We start from the raw sequence: 20,533 nt of genomic DNA, 5'->3' as shown, positions 1-20,533 counted from the left end.
AGGCTTTCTTAACTCAAATTCATCAAAGTGAAATTACCACAGAAGTCCTTGCACTACAGGTGAAGCCTTTTGTAACCAGAAAGTTCTCTTTAAAGGGGAACTTGTTTTTAGTTAGTTTAACACACACACACACACACACACACACACACACACACCTGCCAAGATTAGTTAGACTTAAGCTCTAGCTCAAGAAAAAAAAAAGACAGCTCATCCACTAAGACTCTAAAGAGGAGCTTAACTTTTAGTTAACCCCCCTTTCTTCAGCTTACAGAAAGGAGAACTTAGCCTTTAAAGAGTCTTATAATCCTATGATTATTTTATTCCTACAAAGATATGTGTCTTACTCTAAATTATGTGCTACTAAATGATAAAGCCTTATCAGTTTATTCACTAAATCTATAGGTAACCTAGACTTAAGATGTAATGTAATGTAAGTTTGGCTTAGCTGTTAGGAATAGCTTTTCCTAAAGAAGGGAGCTTAATCCTACAATCAAACTAACAATAAATCAAAGTCATCAATACTAACTGATTTAAAGGATATTTCTTTTCAAGACATTATATTTTAAGAAATCATAAATGAAAATTGACAAAGTAAAAACTGAAAAAATCTACCAGTCACTTCTTAGAGGAAAACCCAAAGTAAAAGTCCCAGAAACATCATATTCAAAATCCAGAGCTTTCACATCAAATAAAATATATTGCAAGCATCCAGAAAAGACATTCGAGTACCAAAGAACCATAGCTAGGATCACAGAAGACCTGGCAGTTTCTACTATGGATGAGAGGAGAAATACAATATTGAAATATAACATTCCAAAAGGCAAAAGATACAGGTTAACAATCAAGAGCAATTTACCCAGAAAAAGTATAATGTACTATTAATGAAATAGAGGACTTCCAAGCATTCCTCATGAAATGACTTTGAAAAAGGAAGCTTTTCAATACAAACACAGTCAAGAGAAACCTAGAAAGGTAAATGTGTTTGAACAGTTAGAAGAAGCTGTATGATGGTGTGGTGCTAACATTCTTATATGAGGAAACCAAACAAGTGGACCTTCAGAAGCTTCATGTCTTCAAGGGGTATTGAGGGAGTTAAACAGTAAACCAGAAGACCTGGGAAGGATTGATTCTTTTCTGAGCGTATTAATACGGGAGAGGGAGAGACAAAGATTGAGGAAATAGATTGGTGTGGAAAGAAGGAAGAATGGGGTAGAACTTACTACTTCTCATAACTGGTGTTTGCAAAAAGAATATATAGACCTAAAGGAAGGATCTGGGGGTAGCAGTCATCAGATGAACCTCGCTCTTATCTGAAACAGACAAAAGAGGGTTGAACACACACACACACACACACACACACACACACACACACACACACATGGTGTAGAAATCCATCAAAATCAACAGGGAAACAAGCAGGAATGGAGAGGCAAGGGAGCTAAAGAGCAAAGATAATACTGGGGAGGCAATAGCCAAAAATAAAACATATTGATCCAGAAGGGGGAACTAAAAGGCAGGGAAAGACTAGACTCTAAGGGAGTGGGGAAAGACTGAACAAATATTTTGGCATCATTATCACCCTCTTCTCTCCACCTCACTCCCCAATTAAAAACTGAAAGAAAGAAAAAATCTTGTAACAAATAAGCATAGTCAAGTAAAAATGGATTCACATCATGGCCATGTCCAAAAAGTATGTTCTTTTTGTCACTTTGAGTTCATCGACCCTCTATCAGAAGGGGGGTAACATGCTTCATCATGTCACTGGAGGCATGGTTGGTCATTGCTTTTATTTTTTAATTTATTTTTTAAATTTTGTTTTGTTTTTAGGCAATTGGAGTTAAGTGACTTGCCCAGGGTTACACAGCTAGTGAGTGTCAAGTGTTTGGTCTGAGGCCAGATTTGAACTCAGGTCCTCCTGATTTCAAGGCCGGTGCTCTATCCACTGAGCCACCTAGCTACCCCTGGTCATTGCTTTGATGACAGTTCTAAATCTTTCAAAGACGTTTTTATTTACAATGTTGTTGTCTTTGTATACATTATTTTTCTAGTTCTGCTCACTTCATTTTGCATTAGTCCACATTACTCATAAATCTTTGAAATAGTTTCTTTTGTCATTTCTTATAGTATAATATTATTCCATTATATTTGGGAAGGGGGCTGGAATCAGGAAGACCTGAGTTCAAATCTAGCTTCAGGCACTAACTAGCTGTGTGACCTTGGGCAAGTCACTTAACCTCTGTTTGTCCCAACCCACAAGAGAAGGAAATGGCAAACCACTCCAATATCTTCACCAAGAAAACCCAATGGATAGTATTGGGGGGCTATGGTCTACCAGGTCATGAAGAGTCAGACATAACTGAACAACAAATTCTTGATGAAGATAAAACTAGTTTTCAATGATAATGACTTCTTTCTGTCAACAGGCAATCACAATGTCAGGAGACTTATGTTATAAACAGGTTTATTACATGAGAAATGAACGTGCAAGTGGAACCCAAAGAGTTCACAGTCCTTACAGAAGATTGCTTATTTTTGACAGTTCAACAAAAGGAGGAGGAGAAAACAGGAAGAGGACCTGGCATGGGAAGAGAAAGGTGCAGTAAAGGTGGGGAAAAGGACAAAACCCCTCCTGAAAGGGAGAAGCAAGGACATGGCAAAATCCTCATTCTTTTCCCTTAGGAACCCTAACTATGAAGATAAGAGGGTCCACTTATCTGCAAAGGACCCCAGCTGCACAAGCATTTTCCCAGCCTGGCACAGACTGACTGGTTCCTTTTTTGCCATCCAAGGACACAGAGGGAATCCAGCTTGGGGTGCAAACAACAGACTGTCAGCTGTGAGGGCACTTTGTCCTTGACACACGCAGGGTCTCCTGCATGCTCCGAGTCCAGTGTTCCTGGAGAATATGACAACTCAAAAAGACAAGTTCAGGGGACTCCTTAACATTTCTAATTGCTAACAAATAAGTCCTCAAAAACATGCTTTCTTATTTGACCCCCAAAGAACTGGAAGAGATAGCCTCTCAGAGAGTGAGGATTTTGAGATGATAAATGAGTGTTAGTTTTATTTTAAAATCCCCTTCTGAATTACCTTTTAATAAAAGTATTAGGGATCCCTCAGACACTTTAAATCCAGTCTCAATTTTTTCTTTCTTAGAAATGTAAGTTCTGAAGGCATCTTATTCCAGGATAAGCCTGTTTCATCCACATTAAAAATTTGTTGATTAGTGTAATTACCCTTCTTCAACTATTTTCTTCAAAATATCAGGCTATTTATCTATGGAATCTCATTTGCATTGGCCACCCAGACAATAATTTTAACATTATGCAGTCAAACTTGATTTTAAAAATAACTGACTCAATCATGGCTTGCAGTAAAAAATTCCTCATTATCTGTTTCATTTCCATTTTCTTTCACAGCCTTAAATAAACTTTAAGTTTTTGTCTTAATGGCTGTTCTGCTAAGAGGAATCTGTTTTTGATTGCAATCTTCATTCCATATAGCTAAAAGATGCTCTATTTCTATCACTGTAATACTTCGCATCTTCGTAGTTATTTGCAAACCACAAAAAACTGATACAGCTTTGTCTTTTTTATTTTGCCTGTGTGTTTTATAATATTCCCAGATATGAGAATCACTTTGACTTATAATATTCTATATTGTAGATTCAGGCATTCTTACATCTCATCATATTTTAGAGTTTCTACAACCACATACATGCCATTCAACTACATAGAATTTTTGTTCTAACGTAGTACAAACATCTTCATTTTTGCACTGGGAGTGCAAGGAAAGTGATGGAATATGGAATTAAATGACCTGTCATTGTATCCTGCCTGCCAAGTGGTTGAGATGATTTCCATATCTGGGTCTCTGTTTTCTTATTTGTAAAATGACAGGAGTGGGATTTGGAGGTTGGGGAGGAAAGAAGGAGAGCAGGTAGTGCAGGTAATCAAACAGGCATCACCATCCTCCCTTACAAAGCTTGCAAAGCCATCATCCCCCACACCTCATTCAAACTCAGCCCATATTCAGTTGCCAAATGTCTTGTAATTTCTATCTTCAAAACATCTCTCCTCCACATTCCCTCCTCTCCACCCACCGTGCCGCCATTGTCGCAGACTCTCATCACCCCTTGCCTGGACCACTGCAATAGCCTCCTGATTTGCTCTTGTGGCCTCCAGTCTCCAAACACTCCAATCCATTCATCTCTCAATGGTCAAAGTGATCTTCCATAAAGTGCAGGTGTGGCCATGTCATCTCTCCAACAGTCCCACTCAATAAACTCTTGTGGCTCCCACCTCCAGGTTCAAATACACAAAGTCCTCCATTACTTGACCCCTCCCTCCAATCCTCTTACAGCTTACACCTCCCCCCCACCCCATGTGATACAGTGACACTGGCCTCCTTGGTCCTTGAACAAAACGCTCCATCTCCCAACTCCAGGCATTTTCACTGGCTGTCCCCCATGCCTGGAATTCTCTCCCTCCTCCTATGTCTTGGCTTCCTTGGCATCCTCAGGTCTCAGCGAACATCCCACTTACAAGAAGGCTTTCTAGTCCTCAATGGTAGCATCTTCCCTCTGAGATAATCTACAATTATTATTATCATCATCATCCTACACATATTTTGTTCGTACACAGTTGTTTGCACGTTGTCTGCCCCGTTAATCTGTGAGCTCCTCCAGGACAGGGCCTGTTTTTGCACTTCTTTGCATTCCCAACTCTTAGCACAGTGCCCTGCACCTAGGAAGCGCATGACTGATTGAGGACCCTAGAAATGGGGCTGCACAAATGGGAGCCCAGGACTACATTTCCCTGAGTCCATAGGACCAGTCTCTTTCATTCAAGTTCGGACTTCATGTCCCAGAATCCATCTCCAGGCCTGACCAGGGCGGAACGCCGTAGAGCCCTCTGGGAAAGGGGAGTCTGGGCACGGGAAACGAAGCAGCCTGAAGAAATTTGGAGAGAAGGAGTTTGAAGCAGCCTCGATCTGAGGTGCAGAACGAGTGAGCGAGAGGGTGTGCGTGTGTGTTTGGAGAAGCTTGCGGGGAGCTGGAGTGCGCTGATCCCTTCGCCGTGTGCGGGGTCTCAGATTGCTTTTGAAAAGAGAGATGATTCCCTTCCCTCCTACCAAGCCTGGCTTGGGTACTTTCGTCCCACTTGAAGCAGGGGTGGGGTGGCACGCAGCTGTGTGGGTGGGGATGGGGGATTCTCTGCACGTGTGCCCGAGCTGACAGCGGGAAGTGGAGGAGACTGGCGCTGCTACTTCCTTCCCTCTGAGGTTACTTTCTACTTTCACTGTCTCTATTGTGTATTACCTGTGATTAGAATGTGAGCTCCCTGAGAGCAGAGGACAGTGTTTTTTCCTTTCTTTGTCTTTCCAGTGATCAGCAACTATACTTGGAACATAATAAGCTCTTAATAAAATGCTTGTCGGCCCACCTTCTGATGTGCGCCTCCGTTTTCTAGTTTTCCAGGCTGAAAGTCTTGCAGTTTGCTAGGTTTTTATTATTATTATTATTGCTGTTTTGTTTTTGAGAAATTTTTTTTTATGCCTGCTGTTCGTTATTTTTTTAAACATTGCTGTCATTTCTCAAAGGCTAACTGTCTCCTCCACCTCCATAGAATCCTTTCTCGACAAAGAAGTACGATTAAACAAAACAAGTCAATACATTAAGTAGTATATCTGAAGATGTATACCTCATTCTGCATCTATAATTTACTTCTTTGCAGCTGGAAATATGCTCCTTTGAAAGATCTATGAAATCTTGTTTAATCACTGCATTGATCAGAGTTCTGAAAGCCTCCTCATGTTGTGTTCTTGTACTTGATTGTGTAAATTGTTCTAATTACTTCCCAGCATCACCTCATACAAGCCTTCTCTAGTTTCTCCAAATTATTCATAGGGTTGGTTTCAGAGAAACCTAGGAAGAAATATGAATTGATGCAAAGTGAAGTGAGCAGAACCAAGATAACAATTTTTACAATAATGACAACATAGTAAAGATAGTTTCCAAAGACTTAAAAACTCTGATCAATGCAGTGACCAACTATTGACCCAAGAGGCGGGATACTGAAACATGCTACTCTTTCCTGACAGAGGTGATGGGCTCAGGATATAAGAAATAGATTCCAAACCCTTAGAACAAGCATGCATAAGCATCCAAAACAAATCCCACATTGGTTGTATCCAAAAATGTGTGTCTTATTCTGCATTTTTCTCTATGAACTGTCTGTCAGGTTGAGTAATATGCTTTTATCACCAATCCTCTGAGTTAGTGGTTTACTACTGCACTGATAACAGTTCTTGAGCCTCCCAAAATTGTTTGTCTTTACAATGTTGTTATTGTATAGATTATTCTCTTGCTTCTGCTAGCTTGCGACTGCATCCATTCATACAAGTCTTATCAAGTTTCTCTGAAATCCTCCCTTTCATAATTTTTACAGCATAATAGTATTCTACTACATTTGTATGCCATTATTCTAGTTCTTTGCCACTACAAAAAGAGCTGGTACAAATATTTTTGTACATAGGCATCCTCTCTTTGATTTTTTGAGAAGAAGAGGTCTATTAGTATCACTGAGTCAGAAAAACCCAGAGTGGAAGATCCAATTGTCATCTTCTACTCCTCCTCACTCCACATATCCAATGTTGCTAAGTTTTGATTTTCCAACCTTTAAAATATCTCTTGTACAAATCCCCTCTTTTCCACTCACACAACCATTATCCTAGTAAATGCCCTCATCACCGCACACTTAGACTATTGCAATAGTTTTTCGATTGGTCTTCCCACATCAAGTTTCTCCTCAGTGTAGTCCATCCTCTGTTCAGTTATCTTTCTACAGCTTAAGTCTGACCATGTCACTTCCCCTGTACATTAAACTCCAATGACTACCTCTTACCTTCAGGATAGATAATAAAATGTTTTATTTGGCCTTTAAAGCCCTTGACAACCTAACCCCTTTTACCTTTCCTGTCTTCTTACTACCTGTTCCCCTCCACATATTCTACAACCCCAAAACACTGGCTTTCTTGTTCCTAGCACAAGACACTATCATGTGACTCCACACCTCCACATCTGTATCCCATGCCTAGAATGCTCTCTTTCCTCACTTTTACCATTTAGCAATCTATAGCTTCCTTCAAGACTCACCTTACAGCCTACCTTTTTCAGGAGGCCTTTACTGGTCTCCCAGTCCCACCTATTACTAGCACCTTCTCTCTGAGATGATCTCTTTTGTCATTTTCCTTTTTTTGGTAATTTTTACCAATCTGAGGGATATGAGGTAGAACCTCAGAATTGCTTTAATTTGTATTTCTCTAATTATTAGTTATTTGAAGATATATTTTCCCCATAGGGCAATTGATAGCTTAGATTTCTTCCTTTAAAAACTTCCTGTTCATAGCCTTTGACCATTTAGCTATTGAAGAATGGCTCTTGTTCTGTAAATTTGGATTAGTTTCTCACATATCTTGGAAAGAAAAACTTTGCTGTAGTTTCTCCCCCCTCCCAGTTTTTTCCTTCTAATTTTAGCTGCATTGTTTTTGTAAAAAGATTTAAATAAAAAATTTTAAAAAGTTTTCAATTTTCTGTAATCAAAATTTTTATCTTTTTTGATCCTGTCTAGCCCTTGTTTGGTCATGAACTTTTCCCTTAGCCATAGTTCTAAGAGACAATGTCTTCATTGCTTCTCTGATTTGTTTATAATATGACCTTTTATCTCTAAGTCATACATGTATTTGGAATGTATCTTGGCATATGATGTGATATGTTGGTCAATACTTAATTTCTGTCAGACTGCTTTCTAATTTTCCCAATAGTTTTTGCCAAGTAGTGAATCCTTACTCCAATAGTTGGGTTTTTGAATTTTTTTTAACAGGCTACTACTATATTTGTTTGCTTCGATATATTATATACCTAATCATTTCCACTGATAAGCCTTTCTATATCTTAACCAGTGCCAGATTATTTTGATGATTACTGCTTTGTTATGGTTTGAGATCTAGTACTGCTAGGGGGTTCTTTCCCATTTTTTTTCATTATTTCCCTTGAGATTCTTGGGCTTTTATTCTTCCTTATGAATTTCATCATTTTTTCTAGCTCTGTCAAGTAATCATTTGGTATTTTGGTCTGGTCCTGTTTTCTAGATCAGTTGTTTTTTATATATCTTGTATTTTCTATTTTTTTCAATCATTTGATTTTAATTTTTCTTGCTATTTCATGGAGTCATTGGTTTCTGTTTGATTTATTCTAATTTTTATAGAGTCCATGGCTTAGGTAAGGCTTACCACTTTCTCTTCTCTGCTAGGGTTATCAGCTGAGAGTATGGGTGGGAGGGAAGATGTAGGAATCTTGAGAACATTTGAAGTAGCTTTTGTGAGGAATAAGATAGGGAACCAATTAGGGGGGGAAAATTTAAAGCAGTATTTGCTTTTATTTATCACTGCTTGCTGCAGTGGGGACTCAGTTGAAGTTGGATAATGTGAATTTATAATGTACCCAGTAAGCATGGTTATATGATGTCCTCCAGCTCTGATGTTATATGACTTCCTCCAGCAAGATGACTACAAGCAGAAAAAATGGTTAATGGTAGGAATCCAGGGATGATATTTGGAAGGGGATGAGTAGCAATAAGAGAAAAAGGCAGAAGATTTAAAAGTAGATGGCAATGTAAAGTTTAATTGATTAATTATAGAGTCAATACTGGGAGGGGAGGAAAGTGAAGTCAGAGCAAGCATAAAGTGTAAAGACTGACTGAGTAAGAAGATTGTAGAATAAGGGAACTGTGTAAACATAGTATACATAGATTTCAGTAAAGCATTTGATAAAGTCATTGATTGTGCATAAAACAGGGAGATGGGCTAGAATTCAGGGGTGGGGAACCTGTGGCCTGGAGGCTACCTGTAGCATGCTAGGTTCTCAAGTGCGGCCCTTTGACTGAATCCAAACTTCACAGAACAAATCCCCTTAATAAAAGGATTTGTTCTGTAAAACTTGGACTCAGTCAAAAGGCCAAACTTGTTAAATTTGCAGCTGACTTAAGAAAGGAGGTATAAGTAACATGCTGTGTGATGGAGTCAGAATGAAAAAAAAAAACAACCAACAGCCTTGAACAATGAACCAAATAAAATATAGTTAAATGTGAGATTCGACACTAACACCCCCCCCCCCAGTCACTGTACAGATATAGGAAGTGAGAGATATGACTAGATGTCAGTCCCTGTAAAAAAGGTCTAGGAGTCAAGTTTGTCCCCAAGAGATAAGAAAATGTATCTGTCTCCTATCTTTGCAGAGGTGGGGGACTATAGATGTTGAATATTCATTACCTAAACCATCAATCCTTTTTGATGTGTTTAACTGAACACTCTTTTTTCACTCTTTTTTTTTCCTTTTTCATTACAAGGGATGGCTCACCGATTGGAGGGATTTAGAAATTAATGTGATATATATAAACAAAAGATATCAATAAAAAAATCCTCAAAACCAAAACTGGTCGTGGCCCAACAGAGAGACTATAGGGGTGCCTGGATTGTCTGGTTTAATTGATGTGTTGGTTAGTTTTGATGCACTATCCTTTTTTTCCCCCTCAGTGTAGTAGGGATGGATTGGCTCCTGAGGCCAGTCCCTGAAGCATTTGGAGATTTTCCATGTCTGGTTCCTGCTCAAGTGACCATGTGAAGGGTGCTATATTTAAAAGAAAAAAGTTTTGTTACAAGAAAGGCACACTGGGTTGGAGAGGAGGTAGGAGTATATTTGGAAATAAAGACAATGTAAAAAAAAATCAATAAATCTTTTTAAAACAATAAGGTCTGGGGTTTTTAATGGACTTTGAGCTCTATTTGAGTTAACTGTGTGAAAATGGAGTAAAAAAGATAATGTTAGGCTGCATTATTGGCCCCACCTGGAAGACTTTATTCTCTTCTGGGCATCACAGTTTAGGAATGACATGAACAAGCTACAGTGTGTCCCTAAGTGTGACACCAGAACGCATAGTGAGGGACTTCAACTAGCTAGAGACCTAATTATTTTGTTCACAAATGACTGGGGAACATACCACGTAGAAATTAGCTGAAGGTATCGAAATTGTTAACCTGGAGAAGGGAAGACTTTGTTGGGGAAAGGAAGGACTGTTACACAATAATAATAATAATAATGATAGCTAGCATTTATATGGCACCTACTATGTGCCAGATATTATGTAGGCTAAGCACTTTATAAATATTAACTCATTTGAGCCTCACAACAATCCTGTGAGCTATGTACTATTATTATCCCCATTTTACAACTGAGGAAACTGAGGCAATCAAAGGTTAAGTGACTTACTTAGGGTCATGAAGCTAGTGAGTGTCTGAAGCCAAATTTAAACTCAGGGAGATGAGTCTCCTGGATTCCGAGCCTGGTGCTCTGTCCACTGTACTATCTAGTTGCAGAAAGTTATTAAGACTTTTTCTACTTAGCCATAGAAGGCAGAACTAGGAGAAACTGGAGGAAGTTCTAAAGAGACAGATTTAAGGTCTATGTAAAGAAAAATTTCCCAACATTGTTTTCTAGAAGCGAAATGGGCTTCTTGGGGGATAGATAGGTTTGTCCTCACTAGAGGTCCCCAAAGACCCTCTCACCACTCGTAGGGTATGTGGTAGAGGTTCATCTTGTGCAGGTACAAATTGGACGAACTGGCCCCCAAGTTCCTTTTCCACCTCTTAAAAGTCTGTGATTCTCTGATGTGAAATGTTATCAAGAAGTAACAGAATGACTAAACAAATGATGGTGTATGAATGTAATGTGATGGAATATTATTGTGCTATAAGAAGCATTGAAAGGGATGGTCTCAGACAAGCCTCACCACACCTGTCCAAACTGATGCAGAATGAAGTGATCAGAATTAAAGACTAGAGAACGCTAAGCATTGCAGTGGTCAACTATGATTTCAGAAGACTGATGATGAATCTTGGCACTCCTCTTAACAGAAAGGTGACAGACCCAAGATGCAGAATGAGACCTATATTTTTGGACACAGATAATATAGGAAGTTGTGTTCCTTGACTGTGTTTGTTATAAGACTTTTGTTTTTCCATTTTTTTTTTCAGTTGGGGAAGAGGGTCAAGGTTTAGAGAAGATAAGGACAGGGTACCAAAAGAAAGAAAAAAAAGGGTCATTGGGGCATTTTTCTAAAAAGTGGAGAGAAAAGAACAGAAGGAAAGCCAGAAAGAAAGCCAGATAAGTAGGTCAGCTCAGAAAATTACTAGTTGATCTTACATACTTACAAAGAACAAGCTATACATAACAGAGACCCACAGTTCCATGTACAATCCTCTATTTTCTATTCTACGTGTATGCAAATGCTTGTTCTGTTTGGTGTTTAAGTTCAGAATAAAAATAAAAATATATTAAAAAGAATGTTAGTTACTAGTAATTTGAAGTTTTATGAGTTATATTAAAGACAGTAAAATGGTGTTCTAAATGTAGATGAAAAGCACTAATTGGGCTATAAAAACAAAACAAAAAAATAGTCCCTGCCCTCAAGTAACTTATATTCTACTAAAGGAGGTACCAAAAAATAATGAAATTTATTGATTATATACTTAAAAAAACCAGGTGGTATCAGGGGCACCTAGGTGGTACAATGGATAGAGCATCAGCCCTGGAGTCAGGAGGACCTGAGTTCAAATCCAACCTCAGATACTTGACCCTAGGCAAGTCACTCAACTTGCCTCACCAAAAAAAAAAAAAAAGGAAAAGGAAAAAAAGCAGACAGTATGTAATAAAGATTCACAGTTTCACATATAATCTTCTTTTTGGGTTTTTGTTTGTAGAACTGTCCTGTTTTTTAAGGTGTCTAATAAATTCAGAATTAAAAAAATATAAATTTTTTTTTAATGTAAGGAACTGATTTTTATCACTGGTTTGTAGAGTCATTCCCATTACTTTAGAGCCATGTGTATCATCATCATTTTCTAGAGAGAATTAAGAGGTTAAGTGGTTTGCCTGAGGTCACATTACTCCTTACTGGTAGAGCCAAAATGGCAAGCCAAATTTCCTGACTCCCAGGGCTGTGCTCTTTCTTCTACACTCTGCTTTCTCTCTGATGTTAATGTAATAGAGCCATGAGGCCACTTTGGAAGGTTGCTTGCTGATTCTTTACATGTCATTAGAATCAGGGGAAAGAATGGGAAATACTTTTTCTCATTGAAGGAGAAGGTGACTTTGGCAGAGAGGGGTTTGAGTTATGTTACAAATCACAGCTAGTTGAAGCGTCCTGTTAATTTAAGCCGTGCGTCTCGACTCAGAAACAAGTCTGTCCCCTTCAACGTGCTGCAAGTGCATTTCAGGGTGATGGTCCCAGCAGTATCATTGATCCTTTTCTCCCACCCTGGAATGTGTTGGTCTTGCTGACCTCCATCTTTGTAGGGCATGGAGAAGGTTGGACAACCCACCAAGATGTTCTGTAGATTTCCAACATGGTGAGTCACATGAGCAATCTCCCTCATGTCCTTTTTCTCCTTTCTCAGCCCTGCATTCTCAGGACTCTGCCTTTCTCCAGGAGGGGAATATAGAAGAGGAAAAAAATGGTTCCTGTGTTCCAGACAGCCAGGTCCCAGGTGAATTGACCTTTCCTCCCTCTTTCATGAAATCAAAACACAGTTTCCAGATTTTACTTCCCTTATCATACAGCTTCTCTGTCCAGCTGTGTATTATCCAGGAATGAGCCCTAATTCTTCATCTGCTGTGCACCCGCATCCATTATGGTTTCCTAAGCTGAAGCCTGACATAGTGATGGGCACAGTGACTTGGAAACAAGAACCTCTCTCTGGCTTCTTCCCCACTTCACAATACATTGAGCTCAGAGCACTTAAACAGGAGTGGGGAACCTGCAGCCTTGAGGCCACATGTGGCCTCAAGGCTGCAGGTTCCCCACCCCTGAAAACATCATCAGAACCACTTCTTGTCCATCCTTTCTCTCTCTCTGAGTGCTTTCAGATACTTTTCTTCCCTCAGGGATGAGGGCAATCAAAGATGTATTTGTTTCAGGAATCACTAACATTTAAGGATGTGGCTGTGAACTTTACCCAGGAAGAGTGGATACAACTGAACTCTGCTCAGAGAGACCTGTACAGGGATGTGATGCTGAAGAACTATAGAAATCTGATCTCATTGGGTAAGGATGGCTTTATCCTGTGATTTAGAGTCCGCCCTTTATTAAGGCAATATGCTTCTTTGCTAAATGGAAATAATTCGGTTTAATTCAATGAATATTCATTGGGGAATAAAAACTGAACTTTTGGTATATGGAGCTCCCAAGCGTGGAAACTACCAATGCAAGCTGGTACCTTAAACTTCATCTTAGAAAGTTGCTGAGAACAGTGAGAGATCAAGGGACCTGCCCGGGTTCATACAGCTAGTATGTGTCTGAGGTGGGACATGAACCCATGTCCTTCTGGCTTCAGGCCAGCTCATCTGCTCTGCTACATCTCTTCAGTATTCACTAAGCTTCTAATAAGTGTAAGGCATTTTACTAGGCACTGAGGATAACAAAGTAAAACAAAAACCAGCCCCGTGGAGTTTACTTTCTATTGGGAGGGGGTTATAACATGTATATAGAAAAGTAAACACAAGATAATTCGAGGCAGGAGAGAGCACTGACTATTGGAAAAAGCTTCAAGTAGTAGATGGGCAGGTGTGTGACTAGAGTTGGTTTTGTTTCACTGTGACTGTTTCTTAAGTGTCGTCATGTTAGAATGATTTGTTTCCAGGGATCAGAGATACTGTCTTCAAAAAATGCAAAGCACCAGCTCTCTACCACTTTGTAGATAATCTCTTTAGTCTGTGCCCGACAAATTCAGCACTCTGAAAACTGTTGATGAGGTTTTCTGAACTTAACTGGGCTGGTCCTTGCTACCAGGCACATGGTCCACCAGAGGCTTCATCCTCGAAGCCTTTATCAAGACTATGGGCATAGCTTTTGAGAGCCTAGGCTCACCTACCTCTATGCCGTAATGAAGACGGCAGCAGAGGACTTTAATAGATGCCTATGGGAAATGCTTTGAAGCTTCAGAGACTCCTGTTTAGCTGTGAAAGTGATAATACAGTCTACTAACTGCATGAGGACCACATAATGAATGAGGTTTTGAAATAATAAACACAATGACTACTGCTGTGTAAATGGTAAGAACAAAAAACCTGCTACCTAAAGGGAGCTCTGGATCCTGAAGGGAAGAGAAATAAACGTCCTATTCTTAAAACTAGGTGGGAAAGGCAAGGAAGTGCATAATGTGACCAAAGATTAGTGACAAGGATGGAAGATAAAGTGTGGATTAGTTGTGCCCATAAAAAAAAAACCAAACCAACAACAACCTGGAATAGTCAGTCATGGTACAGACGACAACAGTATGGAGGCAAGGGACAGAGGAAAGGGTCACCATCTCAACACATCTTTGGACACAGGTATCAAAGAGATGGTTATAGAGAAGAGAATTGCTCAAATGAGTTTTGACTTATGAGACAAGCCAGAGGTTTCTAATCTTTTTTGGACTCAGATATATCAAGTATTTCTGTTCTGTGTTACAAGGTGAAAGTTCTATAATTCACAGAACTGAAAACAGACAGCTTCATCATACTTCTCTGATGTTTTATTTTCTCCCATCTTGTGGTCCCAAAGTTTCTGGAAGCACCAGCCTGTGCCTCCTTCAGAAATCTCTGCAAACTCCCTCTGGACTTGTCTACCACATTCCATGTCAGCTTGGCAGAGTTAAAAGTAGAGTCAGGAGACTTGGGTTCATCCCAGCTCTGTCACTTATTCACTATGTGATCTTGAGGAAGTCCAGCATCAGTTTCTTCACCTATAAAGTAAAGGGTTCAGACTAGATGATGTAAGTCCTTCCATTTCTAACATGAGTCTATATTTGCCTTCCCTTCCTTACAGAAAAAAATTTCCTGGAACCAATTTCCAGGATAGTTCTATATCCCCAGGACAAATTGCTATGTTTTATTTACTTCTTTATAAATAGGGCTTTCCATTTCTAAATCTGACGTTATCATCCAATTGGAGCAAAGGGAAGAACCTTGGATATTCAACCTGCAGAGAACTGAAGTGAGAAGGGTCCCAATAAATACTTCTCTGGGTGAGTGAGTGACAGAAGAACTAGGTAGATGGGAGTCAATTCAAATAACAGCCTATTTGTTTAGTGAGAGGGAATTTTTTTTCAGTGGCCCCAAGGTCAGTTGATATGTCTATTGCCATTGACTCATGTAGGAAAGCTATCTTGGGTCAGTGGCATCACATTCTTTAATTATGATTCCTCTGATTCTCTTTTCAAGTTGTCACCCACCAGCTCTTTTCTTTTCTTTACCCAGAGACATTCTTCCTTACTCACCGAAAATTTATTTTCCCAGATCCTATCCTAATCCTCATTCCTTTCCTGATATTTCTATTCATCACTATTCCCTCCATTTAACATACTTGCACATCATTCTTATCATACTTCTAGACTGGTTCTCCTATTTCTTGGTTAGTAGACCAGTCACCTTCCCTCCAATTATATCCTGAGCTCTGTTCTCTCCCATTTTTGATCCTCTCTCCAGTTTACTATGCTTTTTTGGAGACCTATCCAGTCTTACAAATTTTAGTATGCATTCTTTTTAGTTTTGTTATCTCTTTTCCTTACAGCATTTTTCTTTCTTTCTTTCTTTCTTTCTTTCTTTCTTTCTTTCTTTCTTTCTCTCTTTCTTTCTTTCTCTCTCTTTTTCTCTTCTTCCTTCCTTCCTTCCTTCCTTCCTTCCTTCCTTCCTTCCTTCCTTCCTTCCTTCTTTCCTTCCTTTCTTTTTGTCTAGGACAGAGAGAGAATAGATGACATTTATATTTTCTCTTGGTTTCAGTCTGGGAAATATACCTGAGGCCCAGGGGTCAACTCCAAAGAAGAACAATCCTGAAGAAGTAGGATCACCAGAAGTGTTAATGAAAAGACTTAGAGGAGGAGGGTTTGTACCTGAGGGCAAAGTAGAAAGATACAGACCAAATACAGAAAGGAGGACAAGGGAAGAACCCCTTTCCCATGAGAGAGATTTCAAGCAATTGTCAATCAAACTTCCTCCAAAAAATACTAAGGAAAAAGGCCCTGAATGTGGTGAATGCGGGAAAGCCTTTTTTGACCGATCAACCCTTACTCGACATCAGAGAACTCATACTGGAGAGAAGCCCTTTGAATGCAATGAATGTGGGAAAGCCTTCAGACAAAATCTTAGCCTGCGCAGACATCAGATCATTCACACAGGAGAAAGTCCCTATGAATGTAGTGAATGTGGCAAAGCCTTTGACCGCTCATCCCTTACTCAACATCAGAAAATTCATAGTAAAGAGAAGCCCTATAAATGCACTGAATGTGGGAGAGCCTTCCTCCAAAGAAGACACCTTAATCAGCATCAGAGAACTCATACGAGAGAGAAACCCTATGAATGTAGTGTGTGTGGAAAATTCTTCAGTAGCAAGTCATCTGTCATCATACATCAGCGACGTTATGCCAAAGAGTAACCCTGGAAATATAATTAATTTGGAGAACAATTTAGTCTGAATTGTTATTTTGCTAAATACTCAAGAGGCAAGAAAACACATAAAAGCTTAATACAGACTTCCTCAATTGCAAACAAATTTGTTGTACAAACCTGATAATGTTCTGGTTGATATTTAATTTCTCTCTTTTGATGTCAATTTTTTTTTTTGGCAAGGCAATTGAGGTTAAGTGACTTGCCCAGAGTCACACAGCTATTAAGTGTTAGGTGTTTGAGGTTGGATTTGAACTCAGGTTCTCCTGACTTCAGGGTTAGTGCTTCATCTGCTGCTCCAGCTACTTAGCCGCCCCCAAATTTGTTTTTTTAAAAGAAAAATATTCTATAGATGCTCTTTTATTGCCACTTCTCACTGACTCCCTCCACCCCAATAGAACCTTTTCTTATAACAATTAGTATAGTCATTCTAAACAAATCAACACATTGACAATGGCTAAAACTGTATGCTGCACTCTGTACTTCTAATCTACCACCTCTACCTTCTTAGTCTACCTGGAAGTGGGAGGTACACTCTCCATCAGTCTTCTGAAATAAACTTACACTGATTTGGTCACTTACCAAACTCTGAGCAAGTAGTCTCCATGTACTCTGCCATGAACATGTCATAAATTCACAAAGCAACTGTAAAAACTTCCACAAAACTGTTCTGCGCCAGTCCTTATATTGTTGTCATTTAGTCATTTTTCAGTTGTATCCAACTCTTTGTGACCCCATTTGGGGTGTTCTTGGCAAAGATACTGGAGTGATTTGCCATTTCCTTTTCCAGCTCAACTGAGACAAACTGGGGTAAGTGACTTGCCCAGGGTCACACAGCTATTAAGTATCTGAGGCCAGATTTGGACTCAGGTCTTCTTGACTCTAGGCCTGTCACTCTATCCACTGTGTGGTGGTGCAGTAACTGACCTTGTATGGGACTACCTTAAAGGGCACTCTTTTCTTACAACCAAATCCAATGACCTTTTCTTTATATATGTGATACTTTTGTCTACATCCTTCTCCAAACTCACATTGGCTTCTATATTTATATACTTCTCCCATCTGTCTAAAGATGGCTCTTTTTAGGGGCAGCTAGATGGCGAAGTGGATAGAGCTCTAACCTTTGAGTCAGGAGGACCTGAGTTCAAATCTGGCCTCAGATGCTTAACACTTACTAGCTGTGTGACCCTGGGCAAGTCACTTAACCCCAATTGCCTCACCCCCCCCCCCAAATGGCTCTTTTTCCTCCCTAAGTGTAACTCTAGGTTTTCTCAAAGGCTTTGCCCTTGGATTTATCCCTTTATATTTATTCCTTGAAATGCCACTTTACTCTTATAGTTTCAGTTATCATATCTATGCTAATCTTTCTGAAATCAACACTTGTGTCACTATCCTACAGTGAAATGGCAGAAATTAAGGAATTAATTTGTTCATGCAGCTAGTCCTACCACAGATACTAAACCTACATTTCCTTTCCCCACCCTATCTGAGACCTAGAGTCTTTGCCTTCCTTATTGTATTCTATCTATCCTCCATCTTTTTGTCCTGATACTCCTTTGTTTTCACCAACTATCTCCCAGGAATGCATGTTCAGATTCCTCTCCAGTAGCTCACTGATAATCCTATTGACATCTCTGTTGCAATCCTGTAACACAGTATATGGGCTTTGTCTGTGATATTAAGAATCAGTTGCTTCCCCTTCTTAAAGTTGGCATCACTGTGATCCAAAATCATTTATGCAAGTCAAATGCGTTTTGGTCTCTGCTTATGTTATGTCTGGGTCTGTTTCCAGTTTCACATGGATCATTTAGTACCTGATGATGTCATAATTCACAGTATAAACAAATAACAGTATCTACAAAATAAAATTACAGTCTCCTCCACACTTACACCCAGGGCTACTATCCTTGTCCCATGATATGGAACCAGAGGGCACAGAGATCTGATGAAAGAATACTACCACCAGAGAGACAAAGCTGTCTTCTACCACAGATGTTAATTAGATGCCAAACACACACCGAGTGCTCTCCGGAAAAGAATCACACAAGTGTATCAGGAGCTGAATTGGACTGGATTAGTATTAGGAAATGAGAAAGGAGGTCCAGGATACAGGTCATCACTGACCCTGAAGACACTAACCCATACCAATTTGAGAGGCCAGATCTTTAATATTGGTGTATGGAATTCATAGTGAGGAAATTCCCTCTGCCGATGAGGCAGCTAGGCGGTACAGTTGAACAGAGTGTTGGACCTGGTGTCATGAAGTCCAGAGTTCAAATAACACCTCTGACACTTATTAGTTGTATGACTCTGGGCTAGTCACTTAACCTCTGCCTTAGTTTCCTCATCTACAAATTGATACTACTACTACTACTAATATTGATACCACTACTACTACTAATAAATTGATACTAATACTAATGATAAATAATAAAAAAAAATAGCATTTACCTCACAGGGTTGTTGTGAGGATAAAAGTAGATATTATTTGTAAAGTACTTGGCAGACCTTATAGTATAATTGACAGGAGTGGGGAACCTGCAGCCTCAAGGCCACCTGGGGTCTTCTAGGTCCTTGGGTGTGGCCTTTTGACTGAATCCAAGTTTTACAGAACAAATCCTTTTGTTAAGGGGATTTGTTCTGTGAAAAGGGCTGCACTTGAGACGGACAGGGCCACATGTGGCCTCGAGGGGTTTCCTACCCCTGGATAAATGCTGTTGTTCAGTTACATCTGAATCCCCACGACAGCATTTGGAGTCTTCTTGGCAAAGATACTAAAGTGGTTTGCCATTTCCTTCTCCAGCTCATTTTACAGATGAGGAAACTAAGACAAACTGGGGTAAGTGACTTGCACAGAGTCACACAGCTAGTAAATGTCTGAGGCCAGATTTGGACTTGGGTCTTCCTGACTCCAGGCTCAGCGCTCTATCCACTGTGCCACCTAGCTGCCATATTACATGTTACATATTTTATGATACTTCTATTTCTCTCTCATATTATAAGTTGAAAACTATACGTTTCATGGTCTTAAAAATAGGCAGCTTCTTTGTGTATGCATTCCCTATCCTCTTTTCCTGAAGCTCAGAGATTATCAACCAAAACTTGAGTACGGATAGGTGGAAGATTATCAGTTATAAAATAGGGGAAGAGATAAATGAACTAATTCAGATACGCCTGATCGGTTACCTGAATGGTCACTTTCTGGAAGAAAAGGAAATTCAAGCTTCCTTTGGTGGCTCATGTAATTCCCTCTAGATGTCCCTTCTGAAGAGGGGGACTACTTGATGTGGTGGAAGGAGTCAGGAGGCCTCAGGTCAAGTCTCACCTGCACCACTCTTTAGTTGCACAAGTAACCTCTCTGGGCCTGTTTCCAGATGTGCCAAATGAGGCAAGTTGGATTAGATACTCATGATGACCTTTTCAGTTATAACATTAAATGAGACTCCATTTCCTTTCTCTTCCTTGCAGAACAAGTGGCTGAGATTAAATTCTGGGATATTTCAGTGCCCTTCATCTCCTCTATAAACCTTGTTCCCCATTTTAAACTTGATATGATCTTCCTATAAGGGCAAGAGGCATAGATGATCAATCTGAAGAGAAATGGAGATGCCAAGAAATACCTCTTTAGCTAAGTGAGAGAGAACAAATTGGATGGAAACCACTGGAAAAAAAATCATTTCAGAGAAAGAGTTTTCCTCAGTGACCTTAGACTTGCTGAGATTTGTTGCAATAGACTCAGGCAGGAAAACTCTCTTCCCTCTTTTCTAGTCAGATGGAGCGGTGGTTACTTTTTCATACAAGGTATTTCTCTATTTCCCCTTTCTCATGTATTCGTTGCCATTGACTGACTTTTGCCTTTCATTGTATTGCTGAGAAGAGCTGAGTTCATCATCACACAATATTGCTGATACTTTGTACAGTGCTTTCCTGGTTCTGCTCATTTCACTGTGTCAGTTCATACAGATCTTTCCAGGCTTTTCTGAAATCTGCCTC

General features: G+C 39.6%; 1 protein-coding gene and 1 long non-coding RNA gene across 2 annotated transcripts; both read left to right on the top strand.

The window, feature by feature from the left end:
- The first annotated feature begins 4,904 nt into the window (after positions 1–4,904).
- On the top strand, positions 4,905–15,660 carry LOC110209621 (uncharacterized). Its single transcript, XR_013484615.1, has 4 exons — positions 4,905–4,997; positions 12,514–12,603; positions 13,034–13,160; positions 15,010–15,660. It is a non-coding gene; the product is annotated as an uncharacterized LOC110209621 (long non-coding RNA).
- A 135-nt stretch (positions 15,661–15,795) lies between these two features.
- Positions 15,796–18,288, top strand: LOC144454080 (uncharacterized). Its single transcript, XM_078149671.1, has one exon. The coding sequence runs from the start codon at positions 15,849–15,851 to the stop codon at positions 16,527–16,529; it is 681 nt and encodes a 226-aa protein (XP_078005797.1). The 5' UTR covers positions 15,796–15,848; the 3' UTR covers positions 16,530–18,288.
- The last annotated feature ends 2,245 nt before the right edge of the window (positions 18,289–20,533 follow it).

Source organism: Phascolarctos cinereus, unplaced genomic scaffold (assembly GCF_003287225.1).
Source record: "Phascolarctos cinereus isolate Bilbo 61053 unplaced genomic scaffold, phaCin_HiC Scaffold_2;HRSCAF=192, whole genome shotgun sequence".
Classification (NCBI taxonomy): Eukaryota; Metazoa; Chordata; class Mammalia; order Diprotodontia; family Phascolarctidae; genus Phascolarctos; species Phascolarctos cinereus.
This window is presented reverse-complemented; position numbering and strand designations above follow the sequence as displayed.